Source organism: Brachionichthys hirsutus, chromosome 1 (assembly GCF_040956055.1).
Source record: "Brachionichthys hirsutus isolate HB-005 chromosome 1, CSIRO-AGI_Bhir_v1, whole genome shotgun sequence".
NCBI classification, from domain to species: Eukaryota; Metazoa; Chordata; class Actinopteri; order Lophiiformes; family Brachionichthyidae; genus Brachionichthys; species Brachionichthys hirsutus.
This window is the reverse complement of record NC_090897.1, coordinates 11797629-11823259: the sequence shown is the minus strand read 5'-3', so window position 1 is coordinate 11823259 and position 25631 is coordinate 11797629. Positions and strand designations below refer to the sequence as shown.

The window sequence follows — 25631 nt, the reverse complement described above, 5'->3', positions numbered from 1 at the left end:
GGCACAAATCCAACCCCTCAAGGTTACGAGTGTATTGTTTACCGTTTTGCTGCTCTGTTGTGGCTTGTGCATTACCCTGACCTGGAGCATAACCAGCTCGGATGATATATAAAGAGAAAACGCCGATTGTTGGGGCAGCTTTCATCACTCAGAGCAGACATTCGTGCAGACGTGTGCAGGTTGCACCAAAACGGCCCCGCCATGGATACGATCTCCCCTTGCGAGCGGGCCATGACTCCTGTAGGATTGGATACCATCGGAGCAGACCTCGTCTCTGTGTCCCTAAACGCCAGTGCGATAGGATCGTCAGGCATCTCTCCAACAACCAGCACCTTATTGCTGCTGGTCTGTCTGCTGTTCGCCGCCTGGAGTCGTACAGCGAGGAAAACGGTCCCAGGTAGGGCTCTAAGCTCGGTTCTAGATTCAATATGACTTTTCAATGATTTTGCACTGAAATGCATTTCCTGTCATCCCCACTAAAAGGTCCTTCCTTCTGTCTGGGAATCGGGCCACTCCTGTCGTATGTGAGATTCATCTGGACCGGCATCGGCACAGCCAGCAACTACTACAGCAACAAGTACGGTGACATTGTCAGAGTCTGGGTTGATGGCGAGGAGACGCTCATACTCAGCAGGTTGGTTTGTCTCAGCCGGCGCTAATAGAAGCAGGCGAGCTGCAGTCAGTCAAAGTGCAAATTTTGTTTTATCTTCTATGGATTTGTCTTCTATGAAGGGCGTCAGCAGTGCACCACGTACTGAAAAATGGACACTACACCTCACGTTTTGGAAGCAAGCAGGGACTCGCCTGCATTGGCATGTACGAGAGAGGCATCATATTCAACAACAACATCACCCAATGGAAAAAGATACGGCCTTATTTCACCAGAGGTGACATTGCAATCTTTAATCAGTCTGGCAGACTTCATCATCGTTCCAAGTATTCAGGGATATCAGATACATCCCATATGTGACTAACGACTCTCACCTTCCCTCTCAGCGCTGACCGGCCCGGGCGTGCAGCAGACGGTGGATGTTTGCAGCTCCTCCACACAGACTCACCTGGATTACCTGGACGGTTTGGGTCAGGTGGACGTCCTCAGTTTCCTGCGAGGCACCGTCGTCGACATCTCCAACAGGCTCTTCCTGGATGTGCCTCTGAACGGTGAGGAGACATCTGCACGTCTGGGGGGGGAGGGGGTCAAGCAAGCACAATGAGACTAAGCGTAGAGGGAGGGGGTCTATTACACAGCCGTGATGCGCTTGTGCTGACTGTGTGTGTGCAGAGAAAGAGCTGCTGGTGAAGATTCAGAAGTACTTTGACACGTGGCAGACCGTGCTAATCAAGCCAGATATTTACTTCAGGTTCGGCTGGATTCACGGGTCGCACAAGGCAGCGGCGTAAGACATTTCATCACGCCTTCCATCATCTCATTAGGGCTGTTCGGACATCATGTCATCTTTTTCACTCGCCGTGTTGCATCTGTTCACAGCCAGGAGCTGCAGGATGCCATCGAGAACCTCGTGGAGCAGAAGAGGAGAGAGATGGAGCAGGCAGATAAACTGGATAACATCAACTTTGCCGCAGAGCTCATATTTGCACAGGTGGAGCAGAGAATGGAAGCGCTGCCATCGTCACTGCAGACACTGAGAGCTGTCAGCTTATTTGGATTTTCTCGTGCATGCATTTTCAGAACCACGGCGAATTGTCTGCTGAGAACGTGAGGCAGTGCGTGTTGGAGATGGTGATCGCAGCGCCCGACACGCTGTCCATCAGCCTTTTCTTCATGCTGCTGCTCCTCAAACAGCATCCAGATGTGGAGCTACAGCTGCTGCAGGAGATAGACACAGTTGTAGGCAAGTAGAAGGAGGCCTTAAAAACACGGATAGCTGGATTTCAGGTGCAGTCGTGTTACCCGGCCTTGTCAGGAAGTTTTTTTATTCTGTGTGTAATAATAATGAGATGCTGGCTGTTTTTTTATAGTGTCATTTTAAAGTCAGGTTCTTTTTGCTGTTGTCCCGCTTTAGGTGAAAGACGGCTCCACAGAGGGGACCTCCAGAAGCTGCAAGTGCTGGAGAGCTTCATCAACGAATGCTTACGCTTCCACCCAGTGGTGGACTTCACCATGCGTCGAGCCCTGTCGGATGACGTCATCGAAGGCTACAGGGTACCAAGAGGCACAAACATCATTCTGAACACCGGACACATGCATCGGACGGAGTTCTTCCTCAAACCCGATGAGTTCAGTCTGGAAAACTTTGACAGAAACGTAAGTAGATGTCATCCCCCCCCCCCATCATTTGAAAGAAATAAAGCAACTTTTAAAGAAAACACATTTTAACAAATTTACTATGAATATAAATATTCATGTTATTGATTTATGTTAACGTCTTCTCTCTCAACTCCCCTCCCCCGACTTCACCCTTCCAGACTCCTCGTCGCTATTTCCAGCCGTTCGGTTCAGGCCCTCGCTCCTGTGTTGGGAAGCACATTGCCATGGTGATGATGAAATCCATCCTGGTAACCTTGCTCTCTCAGTACACTGTTTGCCCTCATGAGGGCTTGACCCTGGACTGCCTCCCACAGACCAACAACCTCTCCCAGCAGCCTGTGGAGCCCCAGCATGACGCGGAACATCTCAGCATGACATTGTTACCCCGACACAGAGCGAGCCGGCAAACACTCTGAGACTCTACTCTTTACTGTGCTCCCCATCTGTAGCCTCACATTTACCCAGAACATACAAGTGACCTTTATATTATCTCATGAGTGTACATATTTTCTATGTATGTAAATATTATTTCTGTCTAGAGCGTTAAGTTTGACGTGAGATGCATATTTCGACATGCTCATGCTGAAGGAGATGTGATTTATTATGACAATAGAGTGTGCTGTCTTCTTTTGGGGCGTGTTATATTTTTCTGATCAATTTATACAGGCTTAAGTCTTCACCAGAAAGGAAAATATTCCTTATTGTTAAAATCTGCTGTTAATTCCTTAAACTGACTAATGCAATTTATGGTAACTGTTTATTAAATTCTTAAATAATTCATAATCTGAATGATTTTTGATTTTTTTTTTTTCTTTGAAAGGCAAATAAAGTGTAATTGATTTTATAGAAGACATGTTTTGTTAAGCATATTTTGTGAGCACATTAAGACTAAAAACCACAACTTCCAAAAGTCAAATATAAGAGCGGCAGGTATGTGTAGCGTAGCCCGGCAGACTGATCAGCCCTTCTCCATTTATATTTGCAAATACTGGTCAGGAGAGGGCACTGCATCACATGACTCGATGATGTGGTTGCCAGCTCAGCCAAAAATAGCAACCGATCTGTTCATCATGTTCATTTGCTCTGCCTTTGGGCAAACGTGGCAATGCATTTCAGTCGCAGATGTTTCAAGTCCTCTTAGCTCCTACGAACCAGGACTGCTAGAGGGATTGTGTCGAGCGACGAGAGGCACGAAATGTGTTTGTTTCTCTTGAAGGAAACGGCTGAAGGCTTCAAAGAAGAAACTTGAACACAAAAATGCTTGTCGATTTTCAGGAGGTTTCCAGCTGTGTGGCTCTTTTCCTCTAAAGTTTGTAAATCAGTGCAGTGAAAGGAGAGCGTATCTAAACCCTGGCAGGCAGCAAGATAGCTCAGCTCCTTCATGACATCATTGCACCAAAGGTCCCACGATTCCTTGAACATCTGGTTTGTTTTAATAGAAATAAATGTTAAACCTACATACAATTTTTGTGGGCGAATTCACTTAATTTTATTATGTAAAGTGTTGTCTGATTTTTTTTTTTAACCCAGATCTTCACGTTTCCTTCTCGAAAAAGGGAACCACCAAACCTGGTCTGCCAAACTAGAGGACCTGTCCCCGGACCGCCATGTGATGTTACAGAGACCCCTCCGGGGATTGGGTCATTGATACTCTTGCCATCGACTACCACCCAATGCACACTGCAACCCATCCTCTATGGTTCTCTCTGTGGGTGGTGAGTCCACGGGGGGTCAGGTCCAAGTCGTCCTTTCGGGCTGAGCCCAGCCGGGCACCGTAAGCAGAGGCCCGGCCGCTGCCAACAGGCGAAAAGTAAGATCCAAAATATAATAGATGTTCCTTATAAATCTCAGCAAAATCACTTCCTTCCTTCTTGAGTCTTTGTGCTAATGACAAAAACAAACAAACAAACAAGCAAATGCCAGTAAAAACACAAAATCCTTAGTGAAAGTAATAATTTCTGAACCGCCTGGGAACAGTGATGAGGACAAACACTCTGAGTCGGCGAAACAGTATCTGCAGCAGATAGTTCATCACCTCAGCAGTAAATTGAACTGGATGTGTGAACAATAAGAGTTGTGTCAAACAAATCACTTTGTCCTCATTCACACTGTTCATCAGGACGATGTTTGTACACTGGAGTAGGAAGCTACAATTAAAACAATCATTTACACAATAACCTCCATCATCCTCAGAAAGCTTAGAGCCAGTAGTGAGACTGAGGTGGAAATAGAGAGGCTGTAAAATACCACCTCCAACAGCATCTGCCACATTGGTTATCACTCACTGCAGTCGCTTCAGGGTGAAAGCAGCTCCAATGATTCCTTCTACGTGTGTAAAGGGTCTAATACTGTCGTGTTCTAACGCCGTCAGTCGCGTGTCTATTTGTGTGTGAAGAGCGAGGATATTTTACTCTGGAGTCAGGGAATTCATCCTGACGGTAAATAGCGGCTCTGATTGATTTATTAGAGTATTATTGTCAGCGGAAGTCACTGAATGTTTTTTCGGGGGGATAGAAAAATTCCCAAAATAGCGCAAAACTATAATGTTGTCTCAACTAAATTATGTTAATTTTCACCCAACAAACAGGAAAGCAGATTTGCACAGAGGGACGGAGGAGGTCTCTCACTGGAGTCGCATTGGCGCGTCTCCAAATAAACAGAGAGTGTTGTTGTGGTCTGAGACAAACCATCAAACCAAGAGCTCTGGCCACTGCTGGGGCAAATAATTAATAGACTATACTAACGCTTACTACCAGCATTTGATCCCTGGGCGCCATCAGGGCTGCCCACTGCTCCTCAACGATAGGTCAAATACAGAGACGTTCCCCATGGAGGCAATTACTGTAGGGATCTCTCATTATAATAGATAAGAGATCTAACAGTGGTTGTCCTAACGTAAGCCAGCTACGCAGCGTGGTGTAGACAATGTACGAAGCCCTGTAATGTGTCTGGTTTTAAGCAGGAGAATATCTGCATCTGGGGGTGATACTCATTTTAGGTCTAGAACTCCAGATATTTCAAGCTGGATCTGAACAATGTCAGCCAGCCTGCAGAGGGGCACTCTGGTCTGCCCCAGGCGGGGCAGCTCTTATCATGCCTCCAAAGTGGGGCTTCCTGACACTTTGAAGCACTAATTATAACAATTCTCTAGTAAATTATTATACATATTGCACTTCTACAGCACAGAGCCACTCGGGACAGAATAAAGCATTACTGTAAGGTGTTATAATAGCTTGTGAAAACGGATTTAAGCATATATTTTTGTTTTCATTCCATGTTGTTGATCGGCAACAAACAGAACCACACACACACACATTGTGTTAAAATTCTCAAAAACCAGCGACCACATCAAGAGTGTAACCATGTGCCTCATTACTTATTCATTTCTAAATGTCCAATAGTGATACATCCATCCATCGTCCATCCATCATCCATCCATCCATCCATCCATACCTGGACAAAACACCTCAAAAGACATATTCACACACATTCCCTCATTATTGCATTGTAATGTTGTTGTTGTTGTTCTTTAATACATGCTAACTCCCCATTACATTATATGTGATAATACTTGTGTGGGGCATTTGTTCCGTTCCGTTCTCATTTTCGTCTGTCCTCTCTAAAACACTCTCTCTTCCTCTGGTCCTTTATTCGTATCCCCTTTCCAAATGTCTGCTTTCCTTTCCTCCCCTTTTCCTCAGCTCTTTTTCTCCTCCTCTAACACTTTACAAAATATAATAATCGCCCATCTACTCTTCCACTTTTCCATACATTTAAGGTGAGTGATTACAGTTCAGCGTTTAATGTTGGCTATATCTACCCACAGTAAACAAGCTATGTCTTCTGCTGGTGCTATGGCAACACCAGTCGGACAAAACACACGGAGAAAGGAAAACATAAAGCATAAGCTCCCCTCCCACCAATATATAGTATATTTACGGCATTATTTGTGAACTGTTGCACCCTCCGTAATGGATTAGTGCTGCATTAAGAGCGATCCTTGGTTGCCATGGAAATATCTACCCAAAAGGGTCAAAGGGCCATGTTCTCATCTTTCTACATGCTCTGTGAATTGCACTGTACCTCCTGCAGTCAGCGATGATGTTGTTTTCCATGAGGGTGCTGTGAGACGTTTTCTCATTTTGAATGTTTCTCATGAACAGCATCTTTAAATACTTTTGACAATCATGAGAAAAGGAAAACAGAAAAACCTCCCTCCCCTTGAAACAGTCAACGAGTCTCATCCATCAGTCTTTTGCTCTCTGGATCACAGGCAAGCTGTCATCCCACGGCCTTCTAATGTGGTCCGCTGTGCAGTGTCAGCTCATTTGTTTCTCGTTGAACATCAGAGGAGGGTTGTGATGGTTATCCTTATATGAATCTTCTCTACTTCTTTTTCTTTCCCTTCTTTTTATTGAAGCACCCTTTTCTGACCACTTTAGAGCATGAGCTCGCCAGAACCTTCCATCGTGGGCCTTTCTGTAAAGCCGTGTACTGTTGTTTCATCTCCGAGCATTTACTTGGCTTTGACTGGTAAAGTTCCATCCATCCATCCATCCGTCCATCCATCCCTCATAAAAGAACCAACATCTTAAATATATTGTTGCAAATTGAACAGCAAACATAAAACACAAAATACATAAATTATATAATAATAACAGTATATTTATCAGTTATACTCTAACAACTCCACAATGTCTTTTTTTATTTGAGGGAGTCTGCTAATAATACTTACCTAACTCACATACACTTATTAACTTATAAGTGCAGTACCTAACTCGCGCCACCAGGGTTATGTCAATCATCACTAACAATGAAAGCAAAAGATAGATTTGATGATATTTATTTATGTCCACCCTTAATGGATGGACATCCCGCAGTGATATAGATGCTCGTCTACATGGGAGCCCAACCAACATTACCCTCCACAGTACGAACGATACACTCGCTGAAGAAAACAAATGTCAGCCCTGGAGAAGTGGAAGTGTCTGAAGCTGAGGGCCATGTTAAGATGCAGCTTCTGATGATTCTGATTATGAACTCGGAACTTTAAATCCATGTTCATCCAGTCAAGACATTTGCGTCAAAACATTCGGAAAATACAGTAATCCTCATTCCCAAACGTGCATCAGGTAAAACCGCCACTGCAACTCGTGTGTCAGACATCAAGTCAACGTTTGAGCAACAACAGTGAGTCACATCCATGACATGACTGGATCTGGTACACAACTGAGTGCATAATGGGTGTGTGCTTGTTTGCATGCCTGTATGTGTGAAACGGAGTAAGTATAATCATTGTCTTCTTCTATCTAGCTTGCTGCTGGGGGTGATGGAAGAGGAGGAGGACATCAAGACAAGCAATACTTGTGCAAAAGGTGCAAAATACCCAGAGTGATGACATGTCAGTCATTTGTGATAACAATTATGATCATTACTATTTGTATACTAAGTTATTTGCATTGTGAGTAAATACACAGAAAACAACACGTACATTGTTCATATTACAGTATTTATTGGCTCAAATGAATACATTAATGCAGTTCATTTTCAAAGCAAATCCTTATTCGTCTTGATTTTCAGCGCGCGGGTCAATTTGAGCCGAAACATAGCAAATAGAGAAAACACTGGGTGGAAGTTTCAAAAGATTTACTGAACAAAATGCAGATAAAAAGAAAAAGATGTTGGCGGCGAAAATAAATAACAATTCAAGCAAAATAATAATCCAAAACACACACGAAAAAACACTGGAGAGCGAAGTCGCTGGCTGAAGCTGGAAGCGAGGCAGACACAAATTAGACTGAAATGTTAAACATACATAGACTACATAAAGATCTAAAACACCATTGTACTGCATTCATTAGGTTCAGGTTGTGACTAAGGGAGTAAGAAAGTAGATATATTTAATGTTTAGCAGGAGTTTTAGGTTCCTGAGAACTTTTTGTTGCCCACAATTAAACATACACCGGGTCACATTGACGTGCGAACATTGTTGCTGTTCCTAAAAAAATGAATATAACAGGAGGAGTAGCCACAAGTTGTTATTTCCTATTAGTGCTACATGGCTGGTTTGTCCTATCTCGCAGAGACACACTAGATTTGACAATGACGCAACCCTGAGAGCTCACAAACTAAACGGAGTCGAAGTGCTGAGGGCACAAGCGTGGAGACGCTGATGGCTGTGGCTGTTTCACAAACCAGATCAGGATCAGAATCAGAATCAGAAGGTGTTTATCACCATTGTAAATGAGAGTTCACAGACTAGGAATGTTTCTCGGTGAAGTAGTGCTACATGTAACAGTGATGACTAAATAAAAAAAACACAAGTACAGACACATCACAAAACAGCAGCAGCAGGAGTGGATACACAGATGTATATTAGCACCAGTAAAACTAGCGTAATCACGCAGTGCAAGGAGAACAGTGCAAGTTATCGGTTATATAATGTTCAAGAGTCCGGGACAGAAAATTAATTGTAAAATGAAAGATTACTGAGGCTTAGTTCGTAACTCAAGAGCTTTTGCACGGATGGCAGGGGAACTGGACTGTTGTTTGTTTTCTCAAATTTCAAGTTCATTCATTCATTCTTCTCTTTCTTTCAATTTTCATTCTTCTATTTCTATTCATGACCATAGCCTACATGCGCACACACATATCCAATCAAATTAGCGCATTAAAAATGATTCAGATGATATTCGGTGGTAAGATGGAGGTCCCCACCCAGGACTGTGTCAAATTCCATAAACATTGGCCAATAATCAAATTATGAAGCTCCAATGACTGCAATGTTACCAAATATTTCAAAGTGATCCAGAATCCAGGAACTATTCTGGATCATCACCAAAATCGAATCAACTGCTCCTGGTATGATTCCCAACATTTCCTGAAAGTTGCATCAAGATCCATCCATCACCTTTTGAGTTATCTAAACAAACACTGGTGATAACATAACCTCCTCGGCAGAGGTAATTAAGGGGAGAAGGAAGGAGTGAATGAGGTGTGTGGGGATGCATCAGAGTGAGCCGCTAGAACAATGAGTCTGTAGACGACCCAAAAGCTATGAAAGGAAGGGCTGTAAGCCCAGAGGAGAGCAGGAGAACACAACACACACACACACACACACAGAACATTACTCATCTGGTTAAATATCTGTCAGCACACGGCTTTATGGCGCTGACCAAAGTCGTCCAGCTTGTTATGACTTTGTAACCACAATATTAGATAAGAGAATTACACAAATGTATATAGTGTCAAAGATAGGCCACCTTGGGTAGTGGACAGGTGAATGCCACCTGGTGCCCAGAGGACATGCTGAGCAGCAGCCAGCCCCACAGGTTGACTCCTGTCAAATAGACGGTGTTTTAGCCGCTAAATGCTTCACTCTGTTCACCAGCCAGTTAATAACTGTGGAATTAGGCAGGTAACACACATTTGCTTTTCTTTCTCGATGAGTCAGGTGCTTGAATGGGTGAGAGTCCAGGCGGTAACCCCACACTAAAACGCTCTTTGTGAGTGTGCAAAGCTGGCAGTGGCTTTAGCTGCAACCTTAAAGAATGACCTGTAAAAATGTGTGCGCAAGTTTAAACCTAGAAATGCAAGTGAAAGGGTGAAAAAACACAATTCTGATGACTGCATCTTACCTTAATTAAAAATGTCATGTGTAAACATTTGCTTTTTCTTTATTGGTCTGGAATTGTCAATATTCTTTTTTTTAAATATGATGTGTCGTTTCAACTTGTAAACTTGCTTCAGCTTGATGAACAAAGTCATTTAAATTGATTAGTTATTGTGTAAAGCAGCACTTATTTGAGCTTAAATGTATATTTCAGTGAAGATAAAGTGGTCTGTTAGCTATGATTTAAACTCGGGCATTTAGTTAAGCTTCAAAATAAACTTTAAATAAAATATTGAACAAAAATAAATGCTTCTTTCGAAGAGAGGCACGACAACAACTACCGTAATTAGAATCCAGCAGTCGAACATGCATCGGTGCAGTAAAACAGTCACATGGCTGGACCTCATGTGACTGTCACAGATGGTGAGTGAATGATTTTATATTTTATAACAGCTGGTGACAAAGGGTCATGGGATTCTAACGGCTGGGCATGAATTCCAAGTTACCATGAATGAGACTCTCCCACTGCTCTGCTAAAACACAGGCAGCACTCTTACTCAGAGATGGACAGAGGGAGGAGAGAGGGAGGAAGAGACGGCACCTACAGCATACAGAAAGAGGTAGAGAAAGAGTTTGAGTGGGGAGAGCCCGAAGCGGCTGAGTGTAAAAGCACCAAGTGAGAAGAGGAGGAGGAGGAGGAGGAGGAACTGAATGTCAGGAATAAGGGTGGGGAAAGACCGAGAGGGGATGGACTGAGGGTGAGCGAGGGGAGGGAGCGTCATAAACAGGGAATGTAGATGAAGAGAAGAAGGAAACTGTGGGAGTCAGAAGAAGACAGTGAAAGGAAATGAGAGAGAGAGAGAGAGAGAGAGAGAGAGAAGAGGACAGCTCAGGAAATCAGCCCAGTAGCATTCTTCTCACAGCTGCAACAATCCAGGTTGGGAGGGGAAGTGCAGCTCATCAGGAGAAGAGAATAGAAACATTTCCATCTTTTCTTTGGGTGAAGTAATCAGAAGAGTCCCTGGTGAGGAAAGACGGCAAGGAGAAAAGAGGAATCAGAAAGTCCAAGTTTCCTGCAGGGAATGATGGATTCAGACTCCGGAGAGCAGAGTGACGGAGATCTTTCTCCAGGTAAGCCTGAGGACCATCATTATCATAATGTACCATTGCATTATCTTCTGACATGAAGGGTTAACTCCGCTTTAAGCAGTCTAACTATCAGCGTGTTGGCTCAGTCAGCTCTTACTTCATGCTTCCTTTTAACACATTTTCCATCTTTTTATGAGGCACTGGAGCCTCAGCATCGCCGTGCCTGCACCCGCTTCTCCTAAAATACACGCTTGAGTACAGAGCCGCAGGTTGCCCAAACATTCAACAGTCCGTAATCAACTTTTAGACCATTTTTCGGCCCAACATCTTTGACTCATTCCTCACCGTGTGTCACTGGCAAGCTGCTGATGCATGTAAACTGTGACGCCGGTGGCAGACGGATGAAAGCCAGCTCGGTCACCGCCAGGAAGAGGCAAGCTGCGACACGTGCAGCCAGTTCGTTCATCAACACATCCAGAGAGAGAGAGAGAGAGAGAGAGAGAGAGCGCAGCCTACAAGAGCACCAAGGACTTCTTCTTACTCTTCTTTTTGGGTTCATTCCACACTGATCCCGTTTAATTCCAGTCTACAGGAAGTTATTTTGAGCTGTCTGTAACGGAGCGCTGTCAAAGATGCTGAAGGCTGTGAGAGTTACAGGATTGTTGGGATCAAACCAAAGGCATGGGCAGACACACAAAAACAGTCCTTATTGGTTACTCTCCAGCATTTCACACACACGTAGGGGACCTACCTGGGATGGTTCTAAATATAATAAGTTTAGCATTACACGGTGCAGCATACTAGAATTTGCACTTCATGCCCAGAACTGGATCATTTTATACACTTTAGCGCAGGATTGAGATTGCTGCTATAAAAGATTCAGAAATATCCATGTGTGCTAAAAGAAGAGATGCTATTAATGTTAATGATTGACATCAATTATTGTATTTATTTATTTATTTGGGGGGGGGGGGGGGGGGGATACACCAGTTAGTGATTGTGTAATAAATGCTAGTGATAGCGTGACTGTTACTTTTATGGGTGAAACCTTTGTCTCATAATTATCCTGTGTTTGGGGGGGGAGACAAAGGTTCATCTGAGAACTAGCAGAAGCTTTGCACACATCATGCGTAACAGGAAGGACAGGTCTGCATCATCTGATGGCTTTCACAGACAGTCCATGGTTCCAACAACCTGGACTCTCAGGCTATGACGATGGAGGCTTTGCCCGTTTCACTTCATGTGAAGTGATGTGCACTGTTTTCCAGAGACTGGGCCAAAGGTAAAAATTATGGAAACAGTCTTCTGCACATGCTTTGGTCTGCAAAAGCTTCTCCGAATGTACCGGTACAGAGTATTTTTGTAATGTGAAACAAACACATTCTTATATGTTGGATTTTGATTTTTGTTTGTGTCTAAAACTGATGCAACGCAACGTTTGACCTGAGCGCTAAAACAAGAGATCTAACGTCGTGCTTGTGCTGCACTTTCTCCTCCATCTGCTGTTAGTGGGGGGGGGGGGGGGGGATGACTGGCTGACTTTATAAGGTCAACCATTTCAATGCAAGCTGAATCGAAGTATTTTGAAAACAGGTGTATTTTGAAGACGTCACTGCACACAAACATGACCCTCGCTGGCGGGAATGTGGCTGAGGGCTGCCGATTGATTTCATGCCTTTAAAAACACACTATGGCAACATCAGCGGTGTAAATACTGAGGTGTTTTGTTTCGCGTTTGACCCCTGCGCTTCTCTGCCCTTGAGCTCTCAGTGGACGCTTATGTCTTAGAACCTGTAACTCCCTGAATTCCACCATAATGATTTTTTGGAGCATTGTCACCCGTCACCTCTCACCCCCAGCATCTTGTATTTTCCTTGAGTTCTTTCACAATGCCCTTCAGAAAACCGCCTCGGCCCATTTCATGTAGAAGTTCACCAAACGCATCGGCTTTCCTTGTCTTTCGATTGCTTTTAAGTCATTGCACCGTGGCTGACTGACTGGAAATAAATGGAATAGGTAGAAATGTTTACTCCAAATGAGAAGAATGTTAATGACAGGTCAGACTGTAAAAGATCAGCTGGGATCAACCAAGACACGAATCGTGTTGTGTTTTCTTACGGAGGATTAGGATTGTTTGCAAAATGGAATAATATGTACTAAATCATTCATTCATTCATTCATTCATTCATTTTCTTGAAAACGAGACAATCGTAATCATCTCGTCTTCAGTCACTTTATCCAAAATGCGGGTAGTGTGTTATGCTGGAGCCTATCCCAGCTGACTACGGGATACACCCCGGACGAGTCGCCAACTCATCACACTCGTGTAATTGTTAGCATTATGTTTGTACTATAATGTCCCTTGGCCTCATTGCGTTGGTTGAGTGCTGTGTTCTGGGGGGTTTTCTGTTTTTTTTTAAATATGTGTTTTCTCTTTATTTGGTTGCCATAGGAACAGGATAAAAGTAGACAACAATACATTCATCTCAATGGAATCCAAGATATTTAAAACACAGAAAAACTCTTGACTCACTTAAAAAGTCACACATCAAATGAAATTGTGTGAAGCCGTACTTCACAGAGATTTCTCTCCAATGAACGTGTTTCGTTGCTTTCAATAAAGTTGTGCAACGCGGGGTTAACGCTGTGGCGGAAAGGATTCAGTGTGGCGTCACGTAAGCCGCGTTTGTTTGTTATCAGAGTGAAGGAGAAATTCATACAGAAATACAAAAGGGATATTTCAATGGGCACTCTGTATCGTGTTTAACTTTTTTAAGACTGCTATCGAGTGAGAGTCCGGATTTGGAGACCATGGAACGCTACAGAGAATCACAGGAGAGAGCGGCAAAGCTTTCATCTATTGGAGCCTATTGGCGCTAAAGAGCAAAGATCAGCTACAATACTCAGAGCTCACCTGGAGCTATACTCTGCATCACTGTCCAATCGACCACCTGCAGAGCTGTTCCAATCGTGTTTACTTCAAACTATTGATGGTGAGCACAGAAAACAAGGGAAACTGTTGTAATATCAGCTGTGACATTCATGGGGGCATGAAGGCTGCTGTGGTTCCATTGCAAATAAAAGCCCTGCAGATATTGTTTGGCGACACAAGTGGTATTTAATCGCCATCGAGGTGATCTTCAATATTCCTGTCCCCAGCTAATTACAACGAATCCACAAACACTTGGAAGAAAGAAATAACAGCTTTTTGGGGAACTTCTTTCAATCTGGCTCACAGATGGAGAGCGATCACTACACCCCATCCCTCTAGTCGACACACGAGACACCAGGATCTTTTTCTGGAAAACTGTAATATGAAGTGAGGAAAAAAAGACAGGAGTGAAGTAATAATTGGAAAAGACGACGCGGGAGAAAATGGCTTTTCCCGTAGCTGCAGCGAAAGACAAATCTAAAACCTCCCAGATCCCTGAGCAACGTGTGTGAGAGCATTCTCACCCATAGGCATATACATGTGCTGCCGACATAATGAAACTGTGGCATTTCATAGTGTCTGTGGGACATTTGGAGAGGAAATTGTTTCCCCATGGCTCAGCCATTACTGAAACACGTAATAACACCGCAGAGGCATTTTGACAAGGTCTCACAGAAACTCTGGGAGATGAGGAGAAGGCTGTGGTTTCACTGAAAGGCCAGTCGGAGCAAAGCAAATAGTCCCTCGTGGTGCCTGGTGTGAGACGCCAGCCCTGTGATGGAAGACTGGGAGCTTTAGTGGGAGGCCTGGACCGGCATCTGCACCACACAGAGTCTGTGCAGGTATTCAGATCGGCTGTGTGCTACTTTAACCCTTTGTGTGCACTGGATTATTGTGGACTATTTCCTTGTAATTCAGGTTTTTATTTATCAAAAATATGGTGCAGCTTAGCAGTGGAAAATCAAATTACATAGTCACAGATCGGTTTGGTGTCCCTGATTCCAAATAAAAAGGGAAAATAAATACATAGATAAGTTGAATTACTATTCCCCCCCCACTGCCCCCTATTCTTGTCAACATGACCTCATACGATGCCGTTTCACTCATAGAAGCTTTCCACTCATTAAGCGTCGGAATAGAGGGTGCTTTCCAATATCTCAAAAATAATTCAAGCGGCTGAGGTTGTCCCGACCATCAAGATTGAGTGAGCAACTCTGGTCAGTTTTGGAATTCCTGTTTTATCCTCCCAAAAGGCATAAGCGTGGAGATAGTGGGAAGGATATTCCGACCCATGCCTCTAAGAACTTCAGTGCGCTTTGCCAAAATGGGTTTAGCCTAGAACCTTCCCATACGAGATGCACAAATGTGCCCGCCTCTTTCTTGCATTTCCCAACATGTGTTGGCACTTACTAGTCCTGCTCTGAAAAGCCGACATGGTGCCCAATAATACCGATGTAGAATTTTATATTGAGTGAATTTACCTCTACTGTCCTTAATAGATTTGCCATTATCAGTTATAATCTGTCTCCATGTGTCTTCATCTATCTGGCAGTCAAGGTCTCTCTGCCTCATCGTTAAATTATCCTCAGATGAACACATTCTGGTTAAATACATTGAATTAGCGTGGAATATTGAGGCGTTATGGATCATTGGATTATTGGTGCCTAATCAGATATTTAAAAATAAATCACCCTTGTCTTCTAAATAGTATTACTGGTCTTACGGTACTTATACCATCTTTATAGAGGCTGCTTATTGTGTGTATTCCATTGTCTTGCCATCTTTTTTTATTATGGGCTATTTCCTCATATTCATGTTATTCACGACGATTTGTTTAGAAAACGTTTTGCTTCCTGTTTATGGACATCGCTGCAGTTTGGCTTCTTCTTCTCCTATTCTAATTTTACCAAGCAGATTCTATCACATTTAATTTGGACTTTTCTCTCCCACTTGCCGATAAGCCAACAATAAGGCAAGATATAACTTGGTTGAGTGGGAGGCAGTTTTCAGAAAGCTTTTCTCACTTAACTTTCGCACTATACTGACGTGACTGTGCTGACCAGTGTGGCAGGAAGAAGCAGAATACTTAGAATATACACTGAGCACAGTGTAGCGGTATGTCACCTCAGGCAGCTTATTGTGTAAAACCATTTGCGTTTGGTAGGTAGAAGTCGGCCGAAGTACCGAGTGGCGGTAAATACATTTGTGGGTTTAGACATTTCTAAGGCAATAATGAAAACAGGGAGAAACTAAATCTCTACACTCTGTCATCCTTAAAGGCTAGGATTTGAATTAAGGCATAGAAGATTGGCTGGTAATGGAGAGGGAGAAGTTGAAAGAGGGAATATAAGAAGAGGGGGGGTAGGTGTGTGTGTGTGTGTGTGTGTGTGTGTGGGTGTGTGTGTGTGCGTGTGCAACCACAGTTATTTCCTGGTCATTAGTTTGTGGTAAGTTGGCAGCGAATAGAGCAGCGCTACACAAAAGTGTGTCAAGCATATTGAAGGCCAAAGTTCAAAGTCTATCCAATTATATTATCCAATCAGAGCAAGGGAAACCTTTCAATTGAGGTAACTTTGAAAGCATAAACTCCGCCCACTGTCCCTGCTACCCTTGGATCTTCCTCAAACGTGTAATTTCGGATTCTTTTACCTCAGTCACAAACTCAGAATCTCTCTCATTAGCCTTTCTGAAAAAAGAAAATAAAACGGGTAAGTTCTTATAAAACTTTCTAATGATCCTTTCTGCTCAATGTCAAATGTTCCAAGTGATGACAATAGCATTTCGCTTCAGACTGAAATATCTGATAGCGATTCGCTAATCGCAGCGGCGCCGAGGCGTCAGAGGAAACATTAGCAGTTAACTTACACAGTCTCCTGGACTCAAGGCTTCGGCCTTGTCAAACCATGGACTGACGCCCTGCCGCTCTGGTGCTTCTGGTGATTGCAGTGTGTGTGTGGGTGTGGGTGTGCGTGTGTATGTGTGTGTGTGTGTTTGCAGATATTATGTGATAGCAATGCTTGAGCCAATGAGAAATCAAACCTGCATCCTCTTGACTTGCCCATGGACACTCCTTGCTGTCCAGAGCATCATGCTGCTGTTGTTGCTGGTGTTTTGAGGGTTTTTTTTTTTTTTTGGAAAAGACTTCAGAGAAAATTGAATTTGTTGAACAGATATTTTCATTTTCATTAATGGAGGAGAGTAACTTTGTAACCATTTACAACTGAAGACCTTCAGCTCTTCATTAGTGACAAACTGGACTCCTGGTGAGTTCAATTAAAGTTTCTCTCTGCGTTACTTTCATGTCAGACTAATGGGTTAACTAGTAAACAAACCAGGAGGCCAAAGCTATGGGGAAAGCTGGCAAGGCCTTGATGATTGTGCATTCGTGAGCGAGAGAAAGAGAGAGTGTTTGTGTGTGTGTGTGTGTGTGAGTGTGTGTGTGTCAGTTTGTAAACGATGTCACAGCGTGCTGAGACTTGGCCGAGGTCTATGAGAGGAGCAACAACTCACCCAGAGCCGGAAAACACGCACTTCCTTCCTTGCCACTCACGCTCAGCAACGTTTAGCTCTGGTGAGAAATGGACACAAACGACATGAATGTAAAACAAATGTACGGACGATGGCGAGGGAAAGGGGCCTTCTGTTGACAGAAGCATGACAAGCAGAATATGGACACATTATTTCACCTCTCTTTAACACCGCCATCGCCTCCATTATTCTCCTCATCACTCCTCCACAGCCCTCTTAAAGGAAATGACACATCTGCAGACGTTCAGGATGGCTGTGACTGTCCATCGGTTCCATCCGGAGCTGATTCAAACTATGATTCAAGCACAACCTTCTGTCTAATCTTAACTTAATGGTGTGAAATCTAATACACGTGTTGCCAGCTCTGCCTGCCCCCTCCCACTTTCCCTCTAGCTTAGTTTCATTATTTCAGATGAAAATAGTTGGCGGCTGGTCTCTCTGGAGACCGGAAGGAAGGCCCTAATAGTCCATTCTCTTGATTTGGCTTCATATTGTCTAATTATAGTTCACACACCCACTCATTTGAAGCCCAACTTCAGTAAGTAGACTGTGTTGGATAATATGTTTGATGTGGTTAGGTCATGGTGTAGAATTGATCAAGGGGGGGGGGGGGGGGCATCTCTGCAGCACCTTGGATTTGTCAGCAAGTGATTGTGACAGAGTGGTTTTCCAGAGACGCTCCCAGAGGAGGGAAGCAGAGAGGAGAAACAGCCTCCAGCCAGTTCCCAGACTCACTTAGCCAGCTAACTGTGGCCAAACAATGGCAGATAGTGATGCACAGCTGGTGAACATTAGCGTTACAGCAGAAAAGAGGTCGAAGGACAGGCCTCTCACAGGACCTGCAGTTTGTCTGAACAGGATGTTCCAGATGCGGCTTCTCGTCCTCTGTGCGCCAGCCACGTTCTGGGTCTGCGCAGCAAGTGGAGCTCCAGGCGGAGGAGACGTTGACCAAGCCCCTCCTGATGCTGGTGGCAGGCGATCAAGCCGCTGGGACGTCATTAAATCCCATCTCTTGCAGCTGCCCCCTCTCACTCATCTCCACGGCCCAGCTCTATGGGGACACGGCCATTAAAACTAAGCGATAGAGAGAGAGACAAAGAAAGAGAAGGGATGTTAGTATAAGTTTAAATAAGGCTGTGTGGTTGGCCAAAAGCAATCCGTCTTCATGTCCCCCCCCTGACTCTTAAGTGCTTTCCCCCCCGGACTGTCACAATAGAGACCCTCAGACTGGTCTGAGCACAAACTCTGATCGCAGTCACGTAAGAGTCAGACCTCTTCATTACCTCTTCTTCTGTTCTGAGAGACTGGTAGAGCGTTTAGATCATTCTAATCCTGTTGGAGCAGAAAACAAAGAAACAAAGAAAGGACCGAAACCACCAAGGAATCAGACTCTACCTGCAGGAACTGCACTTTTAAACAAGAGGATTTGACCATCAATTGATGGTGTAGCTCCTTGAAGACAGCAAGTGAATTTAGTATATTACTGTTTGGTGCTTTCTCAGTAGATGACTGAAAAATACATCTTATTATTACTGCATTTATGCAAAGGCTTTCAACAGAAACCGCTTCAGCCACTTTCTAAAATTCTCATCAGGAAACAAAAATGCACAAAACATCGAATAAAACAGTGACTTATTATATCAGGTCTAAATCTGACTATTATTATATTTTAACAACATCCATTTGTTTCTTTGGATGTCACGATGTTTTGTTGGCCTGTATTGATTTCCTTATTCCCAAAGCTTCTTGTGATGATTTGTGCGGATGCGGTTGCATTTGCGTCTCATGCAGACCACATTCGCTGTTTGGGATAAACTAGGCATGTCATCCATTTGTCTTCTCCACCCAGCTTACACTGCAGAGTGCCTCGTACCAACCTTTGGGACCTGGGCGAATGATTCATCTGTACCCTTTCTTCCAGAAAAGTATGACTTGGCTGTAACACGCACTTGCTACTTTTAGCCAGAGAGAGACACTAAATTATCTACATCTCGAAATTAGGGATGAACTCTGTGACCTCTGCTCATAGAAATGAGAATGAAATTTAAGAGTTATTTATTAACCTTTAAGATTCAAATGCCTCCTTTTTTTACATCCAGCTGTTCATTGCAAACGAACACAGTGGCCTTTGGAAACTGACTCAGAGTCAGATTTTACACATCATGAATGATACATTGACTTTCCTGTTTCTCCCATTCGACATCTTTCTAAGCTGTTATCATCCCGTTTCTTTCATCTAGATATAAGCACATAAATGCATTACACAAACAGCAGGGGTGGAATGGATGAATCATCATCCGATCGGAGCAGTGGGAGTCAAAATGATTCCGCTGCAGCGTCTTTGCAAGTCCACAGTAAGCAAATAAAAGGTGTGATTCATTCCAACACATCGTTATGGCTCTTTACACACCATTTACTATGTGCATGTTTATAGAAGCAACAAAACTACACAAGCAGACTGAAAAACAAAGCCTGGAGCCACAGAGAGACGCACACTGAGAAGTCAATATGTCTTTCCCTGCTGCCCCACTAGTCGAGCTACGGTACCAGCTGGCACAACGCACCACCTCTGCTCCTCACTCCAGTCCACTGGCTCCTCGGGCCTGCTTAACGCTAACGCTGGAAGCCATTAAAAACCTCTTTACCGCTACTGAAAGACCCGCTGCTTTGTTTCCTTCAAGCCTGGTGGATGCAGCCAGACAGTCTGGGGCAACTGCTTTTAGGAAACCAAAATTAGAGGAAAAGGCAAAGGCAAAAGAGGAGGAAGTAAAGCGTCACTTCATTTACTTACTTACTATCGTACAAAGCGCATTCTCCCTGGCATTTCCTATGTATATTTAGGTATACTTAGTCTTTTTGTACATTTAGCATCATGTTTGTATCCTGTGAAATGTCAGTGTGGCTGGGTATCACTAATGGCGTCTCCAGGATGCTGCATCATGGGCTGGTAAAGCGTTTAGCGTTTTGGTGCACGTGAGACGCGTAAGACACTGCCTGCTGTTCTCCTTATGAAAGGAAATACCTGAAAAGGAAAATGTCTGGAAAATGATGACCATTTTAACATTTACAGTTGGCAAATAAGGACCCAGCAGCAACTCATTCCAGAGCTGCATGCGCTGCGGCTATTCAGCTCTGAAATGCATTGCTGCCATTGCTGCGAGTGGAAAATAGATTCCACATGGAAAGAAAATATAAAGCAGGACATTTTATTTTGGTGATTGGCTGCTGTTGAGACACAATGACGCTTTTCAGAGCTCAGGAGTTATTTTCACTCACCATAAACACTCCCAACCTCTCCTACTCCTGCGTAGTTAAGCAGCGCTTCTTCCTGTATGTGTGTGTGTGTGTGTTTATACTGCTGTCGAGACGCATGGACTCCCATACGCTCATGCTGTTGCCTCAGTCAGTCGTGTGTGTTCAGCAGCGTTCCAGCTGATAAGCCTACCGGTGCCTGCGGCGCTGGCTCGGTCCAGGCCAGTCCGCCCTCATCAGTGTTAGCCGATGGTCGCCCGAGGCCCCGTCTCACAGCCCAGCACACTAGAGAAAAGGTCCAGATTAGCAAGTCATGTCATCCGGTGTTACGTTTGATTACTTTAATCTGCAAAGGTGCCAGGATCAGATCATTTAACTCGCCAAAATAAAAAAAGACCTACTTTATGGATTTATGTTCTAGATGATGCTTTATAGGCCTTTTTTTTTACTTTACAATAACATTTAAATATTACTCAGTGGTCAGCAAAGCTGGGGTCAAAGTTAAACATATTTGTGCTTTTGGCAGATGTCATCGTTGACACAGCGTGCCACATGCACGGTAATACTAAGGCGTGTGCGAAGGCTGTTTCCTCTCTGATGCTATGAATGTGCCACCACACACACACACACACACACACACACAGGGCCACCACCTTTTTGCAGGGCAGGCTTGCCTGGCCTCCATGCTCCACGCTGCATGCGAGTTCTGATGCAGAGCAGCAGAAACTGTTGACTCAGCGCTCTAAAAAACATCAGGCGGAACAAAGAGAGACTTGTCTGGCCGCCGCCAGCCGCAGCCACGAGCTGGAAGTTAAAAGTAAACTTCGCTGACTCCCAAACACTTTTATGCAACCATTTCTTTTTTTTTAAAATAGGCCAGCAATTTCACCTCCCGCTGTATATCAGCGAAAACCCGACAACTAGTTTGATTTCAGCCACTTTATTTTGTGGAAATTTCTCTCTTGAGGACAAGTGATGTGGAGAAAATAAGCAGGAATGAGGAAAACAAGAGGAGAGACAGTTTTATAGATGTGCCCTCCCCCCCAACAACTCGGTTTCTTCTCTAACTCATTCTGACACTGCTTCATTCATGCCATTCATCTCAGCCGCTGGGTGACAAGCTGCGAGAGTACGAGAGAATTCAGACCCCTTACAGTCCCCACGAGCGCTCTTATAATGATCTATCCTCACTTTCTGTGTGTGATAGAATCTCCAGCCAGACTCTGAATCGCCCACGTCCTTCCCCAGCACTCTGACTCACACTCTCCGCTGCATCTTTTCCCATCATGCGGCTTTATTTCTGATTGCATTCTGCACCATTATGGGTTGCGCAAACAGATGCGAAGCAGTGGTATACCGATAGGATCTGACCAGCCACTGGTCGGACAAGGCCGGCTTTAGGGAGCGAGCCGTCACCTTGATCAGTGTGCCAAGGGTTTCAGAAATTTATGCAGTTGTGTTTCTGACTATCAGAGGCTCCACTGGAACAAAGAGCTACTTCTGAGAAACAGGAAATAACAGTGACAAAGGAGGCACAGATCTGTCTAATGAAAACCACCGTTATCCTGGCACTGAGCTTCTTATACGGTGGACGGTGCTGCGTTGCTGATGCGAGGCATCATCAGAGCTCTGCGCTCACGTCTTGTTTGTATTAAAGGAAATCTGTGCCCCGAACGTAGGAACTTTTAATTTATGCAAAATGCTTCCTGGAAAAAAGACAAAGAAAACAGAATAAGCAGCTTGCCCGTATTTACTGTTCAGTAATGTGGTCCTTTATATCCTGATCAATGCATCAGTTCTTCTAATGAACTTAAAGCTGTGCTAATCATTGTTTATCTTGCCAAGGGATCAAATGACTTTCTGTAAAATGAAATGTGTCACCCATAGCGACTAAAGACTAAACTAAAGATAACCTGAACATATTTCAGCTTATTGTTCTTGTTTTATGTCCAGCAAGCTGTTTAAGTTTTTGTTTAGTCCAGCCTCTCTCTTGGAGGCTGCTTCCATCTTTATTAAGACCACTGTGGGCCACCTGTATAGCATCAGAACACAAACGGTCCAATTCAGCAGCACACTGATGGAGGAAAAACGTGTGAAAATAAAAGATACTTAGCATTTGGTGCAGATTAAAACAGAGTAAAATAAGATTAAATATTAGTTCTCCGTGTGTCGGGTCAGAGGAAAAGAGCAAAAAGCACTGCTATAACGCATTTACTTTAGCCGTGCCCCTGCTCTGCTCATTACTGTTACATGTTGCACGACTTCAACGAGAAAAAATCCAAGTCTGTGAAACCATCATTGACAATGGCGATAAACACCTTCTGATTCTGATTCTGATTCTGATTCTGATTCTGCTGAGCTGCGCAGCATCAGATCTCACATACTGGGAAAGGAGACTTGAGAAAGATATTTGTGTTAACGGTTGTAAATGTCAAAACGTGCTGATGAGACGAGCAAAAAATGTTATTTAGCTTCAGACCATCACAACAAACGTGGCAGCTATGGCTCAGCTGGTAGAGCGGTGTCGTCCAGTAATCAGTAAGTCGGTGGTTCGAATCCCAGCTCTGACTGTCCACGTGTCCAAGTTTCCTTTGGCAAGACGCTGAACCCCAAATTGCCTCCCGGTGGGCCTGGCAGCGCCTTGCATGGAGGCAGTCGCCCACTGGAGTGTGTGTGAATGAGTGAGTGAATGGGTGAATGTGAGGCTTAATTGTAAAACGCTTTTGGCAATCGTAAAGCGCGAGGAGGAGGAGGCTGACAATGTGACCAGGCCTCAGGAAGAAAAAGTGAGGCATCTTTCCAGAGCTTTGATCATAATTGGAGTCATGATAACTGTGTAATCTGTAGTCGGGGGGGGGGGGGGCACTTTCGTCCTCCCCCTCCTCACATTCATTCAACCAGACACATGCCGAGCAGTCTGTGAGTCTCCTGCAGTATCAGTTTAAGGCTGAGATCAATCTGGATCTGCAGAGAAACAGGCTCTCCTATCGGTGAACAGCTGTTTGATGTTATCCAGAGCCAGTAGCCGTTCCTCCCATCGCCAGCAAACCGCACCACAGGCAGCTGCAGGAAGGACGCCGCCCTGCCTCCAATGTGGTCACACCGTACTTCATCTGCTCTTCAGCTTTCACTTTCAGCGTTGAGTTACGCCTTCAGGGCACGACGCTGTCTCCGTCAAACCGGCTGTTAGTGAGGGCAGGTCTAAATCCAAGTTTGGATTCAGCCCTTATTCATGCCAAAAAAAAAAAAACCTGAGTCATCTTCTGACGTTACACAACCTGGTGTTGCGTAACAATCTTCCACTAAACAACTAAACTGTACTAAGGTCAGAGTTCTTTATGAGTTTATGAGTGTTTTATTGCAAGGGAACAGTGTCAGCAAAAAACCTGGAGAAAGGAAGGAGCCATATGTTATGGCGGTAAAAGTCAATAAAGTTGCAACGTCAGTTCGTCCGGATGAAAGTCGGCTGTTATATGTAAACGCCTTGCAACTGAAATTCAAAGTTGGTGGACAAACACCGTTTGTATCTGCTGCCCAGCAACCACCTTTCTGTTTATCTGTCCTGTCTCCTCTCTCTCCTCAGGACAGGAGAGCTTCAACTCTCGCTCCCTGGCCCTGCAGGCGCAGAAGAAGATCCTGAGCAAGATGGCGACCATGGTGGTCGCCAATATGCTGACGGACGACACCAGCAGCGAGATCTTGGATGAGCTTTACAAGACGAGCCGGGAGTTCACCAAGAGCAAGAAGGAAGCCCACAAGATCATCAAGGACGTCATCAAGGTCGCCCTGAAGATTGGCATCTTGTACCGAAACCACCAGTTCAGCCCTGAAGAGCTGGACACGGTGGAGCGCTTCAAGAAGAAGATGAACCAGGCCGCCATGACGGCAGTGTCCTTCTACGAGGTGGAGTACACCTTCGACAGGAATATTCTCTCAGAGCTGCTGCTGGAGTGCAGGGACCTGCTTCACACCCTGGTGGAGCAGCACCTGACGGCGCGCTCGCACGCTCGCATCGATCACGTGTTCAACCATTTTGCCAACGGCGAGCTCCTGGCCGAGTTATACGGGGACGGAGAGGAGTACAGACTCTCTTTGAGGAAAATCTGCAACGGCATCAACAAACTGCTGGATGAAGGAACCCTTTAACCTCTCAGCGCTGACCTCTTTCACCTTGCTGATCTCCCACGCCTCTTGCTATTTCTTTTTCACTCGCTCACCCACCCCGACTGCACACATTCTCTACTGTTTCATCTTCATCCGGGTTTTTTAAAGCTATAGTTGTAACATCCTGCTGCTGTGGCTCAATGAGGGAATTGTTAGACCTCCTTTCCACTCAGTGGATCATTACTGGGATCACTGGGGGAGAGAGTCCTCCATTTTGTGTGCAATTGTGTGCTGGACCAACCAAAACATGCATAAGACGTGTGTGGATGTGAAAGTTTATCAGTGGTAGTAATCACTCTCTTTCTGCTTTGTTTGTGTGTGTGTGTGTGTGTGTGTGTGTGTGTGTGTGTGTGTTTGTGCAAATGCATTTTTTGGTATGGGACTTGCTTGAATAATTTCTTTGTATATAAGAAAAACTATGACCTGTTGTGTGCATCTTGTTTCTTTGTCAATCCTCTAAACAAAGGTGTAACACTTGACTTTTAATAAAGGTTTCTTTAAAACATCCAGGTAGAATTCTGAATCATAAAGCTTGTTTTCTTCACACCAAGTAAAACACATATTTTTTTTCCATGGCCTTACTTTTACAATAATGGCTCACATTTTCTAAAGTACAAAAAAAAAAAAGCCTCTGCTGCCTATTTTTAATGGAGGAAAAGCCACCATGACAGAAAATATATGGACGAATCCAATGTGGAAAATAAGCCACAAATGATGCGTTTCGCTAGCGCTTTCCGGTTCATTGGAGCCACGTGCATGTCATGCATGAATGTACCAACGCCCAA

At 44.3% G+C, this 25631-nt stretch overlaps 2 protein-coding genes across 2 annotated transcripts; both read left to right on the top strand.

The window, feature by feature from the left end:
• Positions 1 to 201: 201 nt before the first annotated feature.
• cyp19a1a (cytochrome P450, family 19, subfamily A, polypeptide 1a) lies at positions 202 to 2685 on the top strand. The gene is made up of 9 exons (XM_068742065.1): positions 202 to 397; positions 484 to 634; positions 733 to 887; positions 997 to 1161; positions 1283 to 1397; positions 1490 to 1601; positions 1691 to 1853; positions 2025 to 2266; positions 2428 to 2685. The coding sequence occupies exons 1-9, from the start codon at positions 202 to 204 to the stop codon at positions 2683 to 2685; spliced, it is 1557 nt and encodes a 518-aa protein (XP_068598166.1).
• An 8022-nt stretch (positions 2686 to 10707) lies between these two features.
• Positions 10708 to 25344, top strand: tnfaip8l3 (tumor necrosis factor, alpha-induced protein 8-like 3). The gene is made up of 2 exons (XM_068739027.1): positions 10708 to 11012; positions 24266 to 25344. The coding sequence occupies exons 1-2, from the start codon at positions 10964 to 10966 to the stop codon at positions 24826 to 24828; spliced, it is 612 nt and encodes a 203-aa protein (XP_068595128.1). The 5' UTR covers positions 10708 to 10963; the 3' UTR covers positions 24829 to 25344.
• The last annotated feature ends 287 nt before the right edge of the window (positions 25345 to 25631 follow it).

Coding starts and splice junctions, on each gene's coding strand:
- cyp19a1a (XM_068742065.1), top strand. CDS start 202: ATGGATACGATCTCCCCTTGCGAGCGGGCCATGACTCCTGTAGGATTG. Junction 888..996: donor ACGGCCTTATTTCACCAGAG/GTGACATTGCAA, acceptor CTTCCCTCTCAG/CGCTGACCGGCCCGGGCGTG. Junction 1,398..1,489: donor GGGTCGCACAAGGCAGCGGC/GTAAGACATTTC, acceptor ATCTGTTCACAG/CCAGGAGCTGCAGGATGCCA.
- tnfaip8l3 (XM_068739027.1), top strand. CDS start 10,964: ATGATGGATTCAGACTCCGGAGAGCAGAGTGACGGAGATCTTTCTCCA. Junction 11,013..24,265: donor TGACGGAGATCTTTCTCCAG/GTAAGCCTGAGG, acceptor CTCTCTCCTCAG/GACAGGAGAGCTTCAACTCT.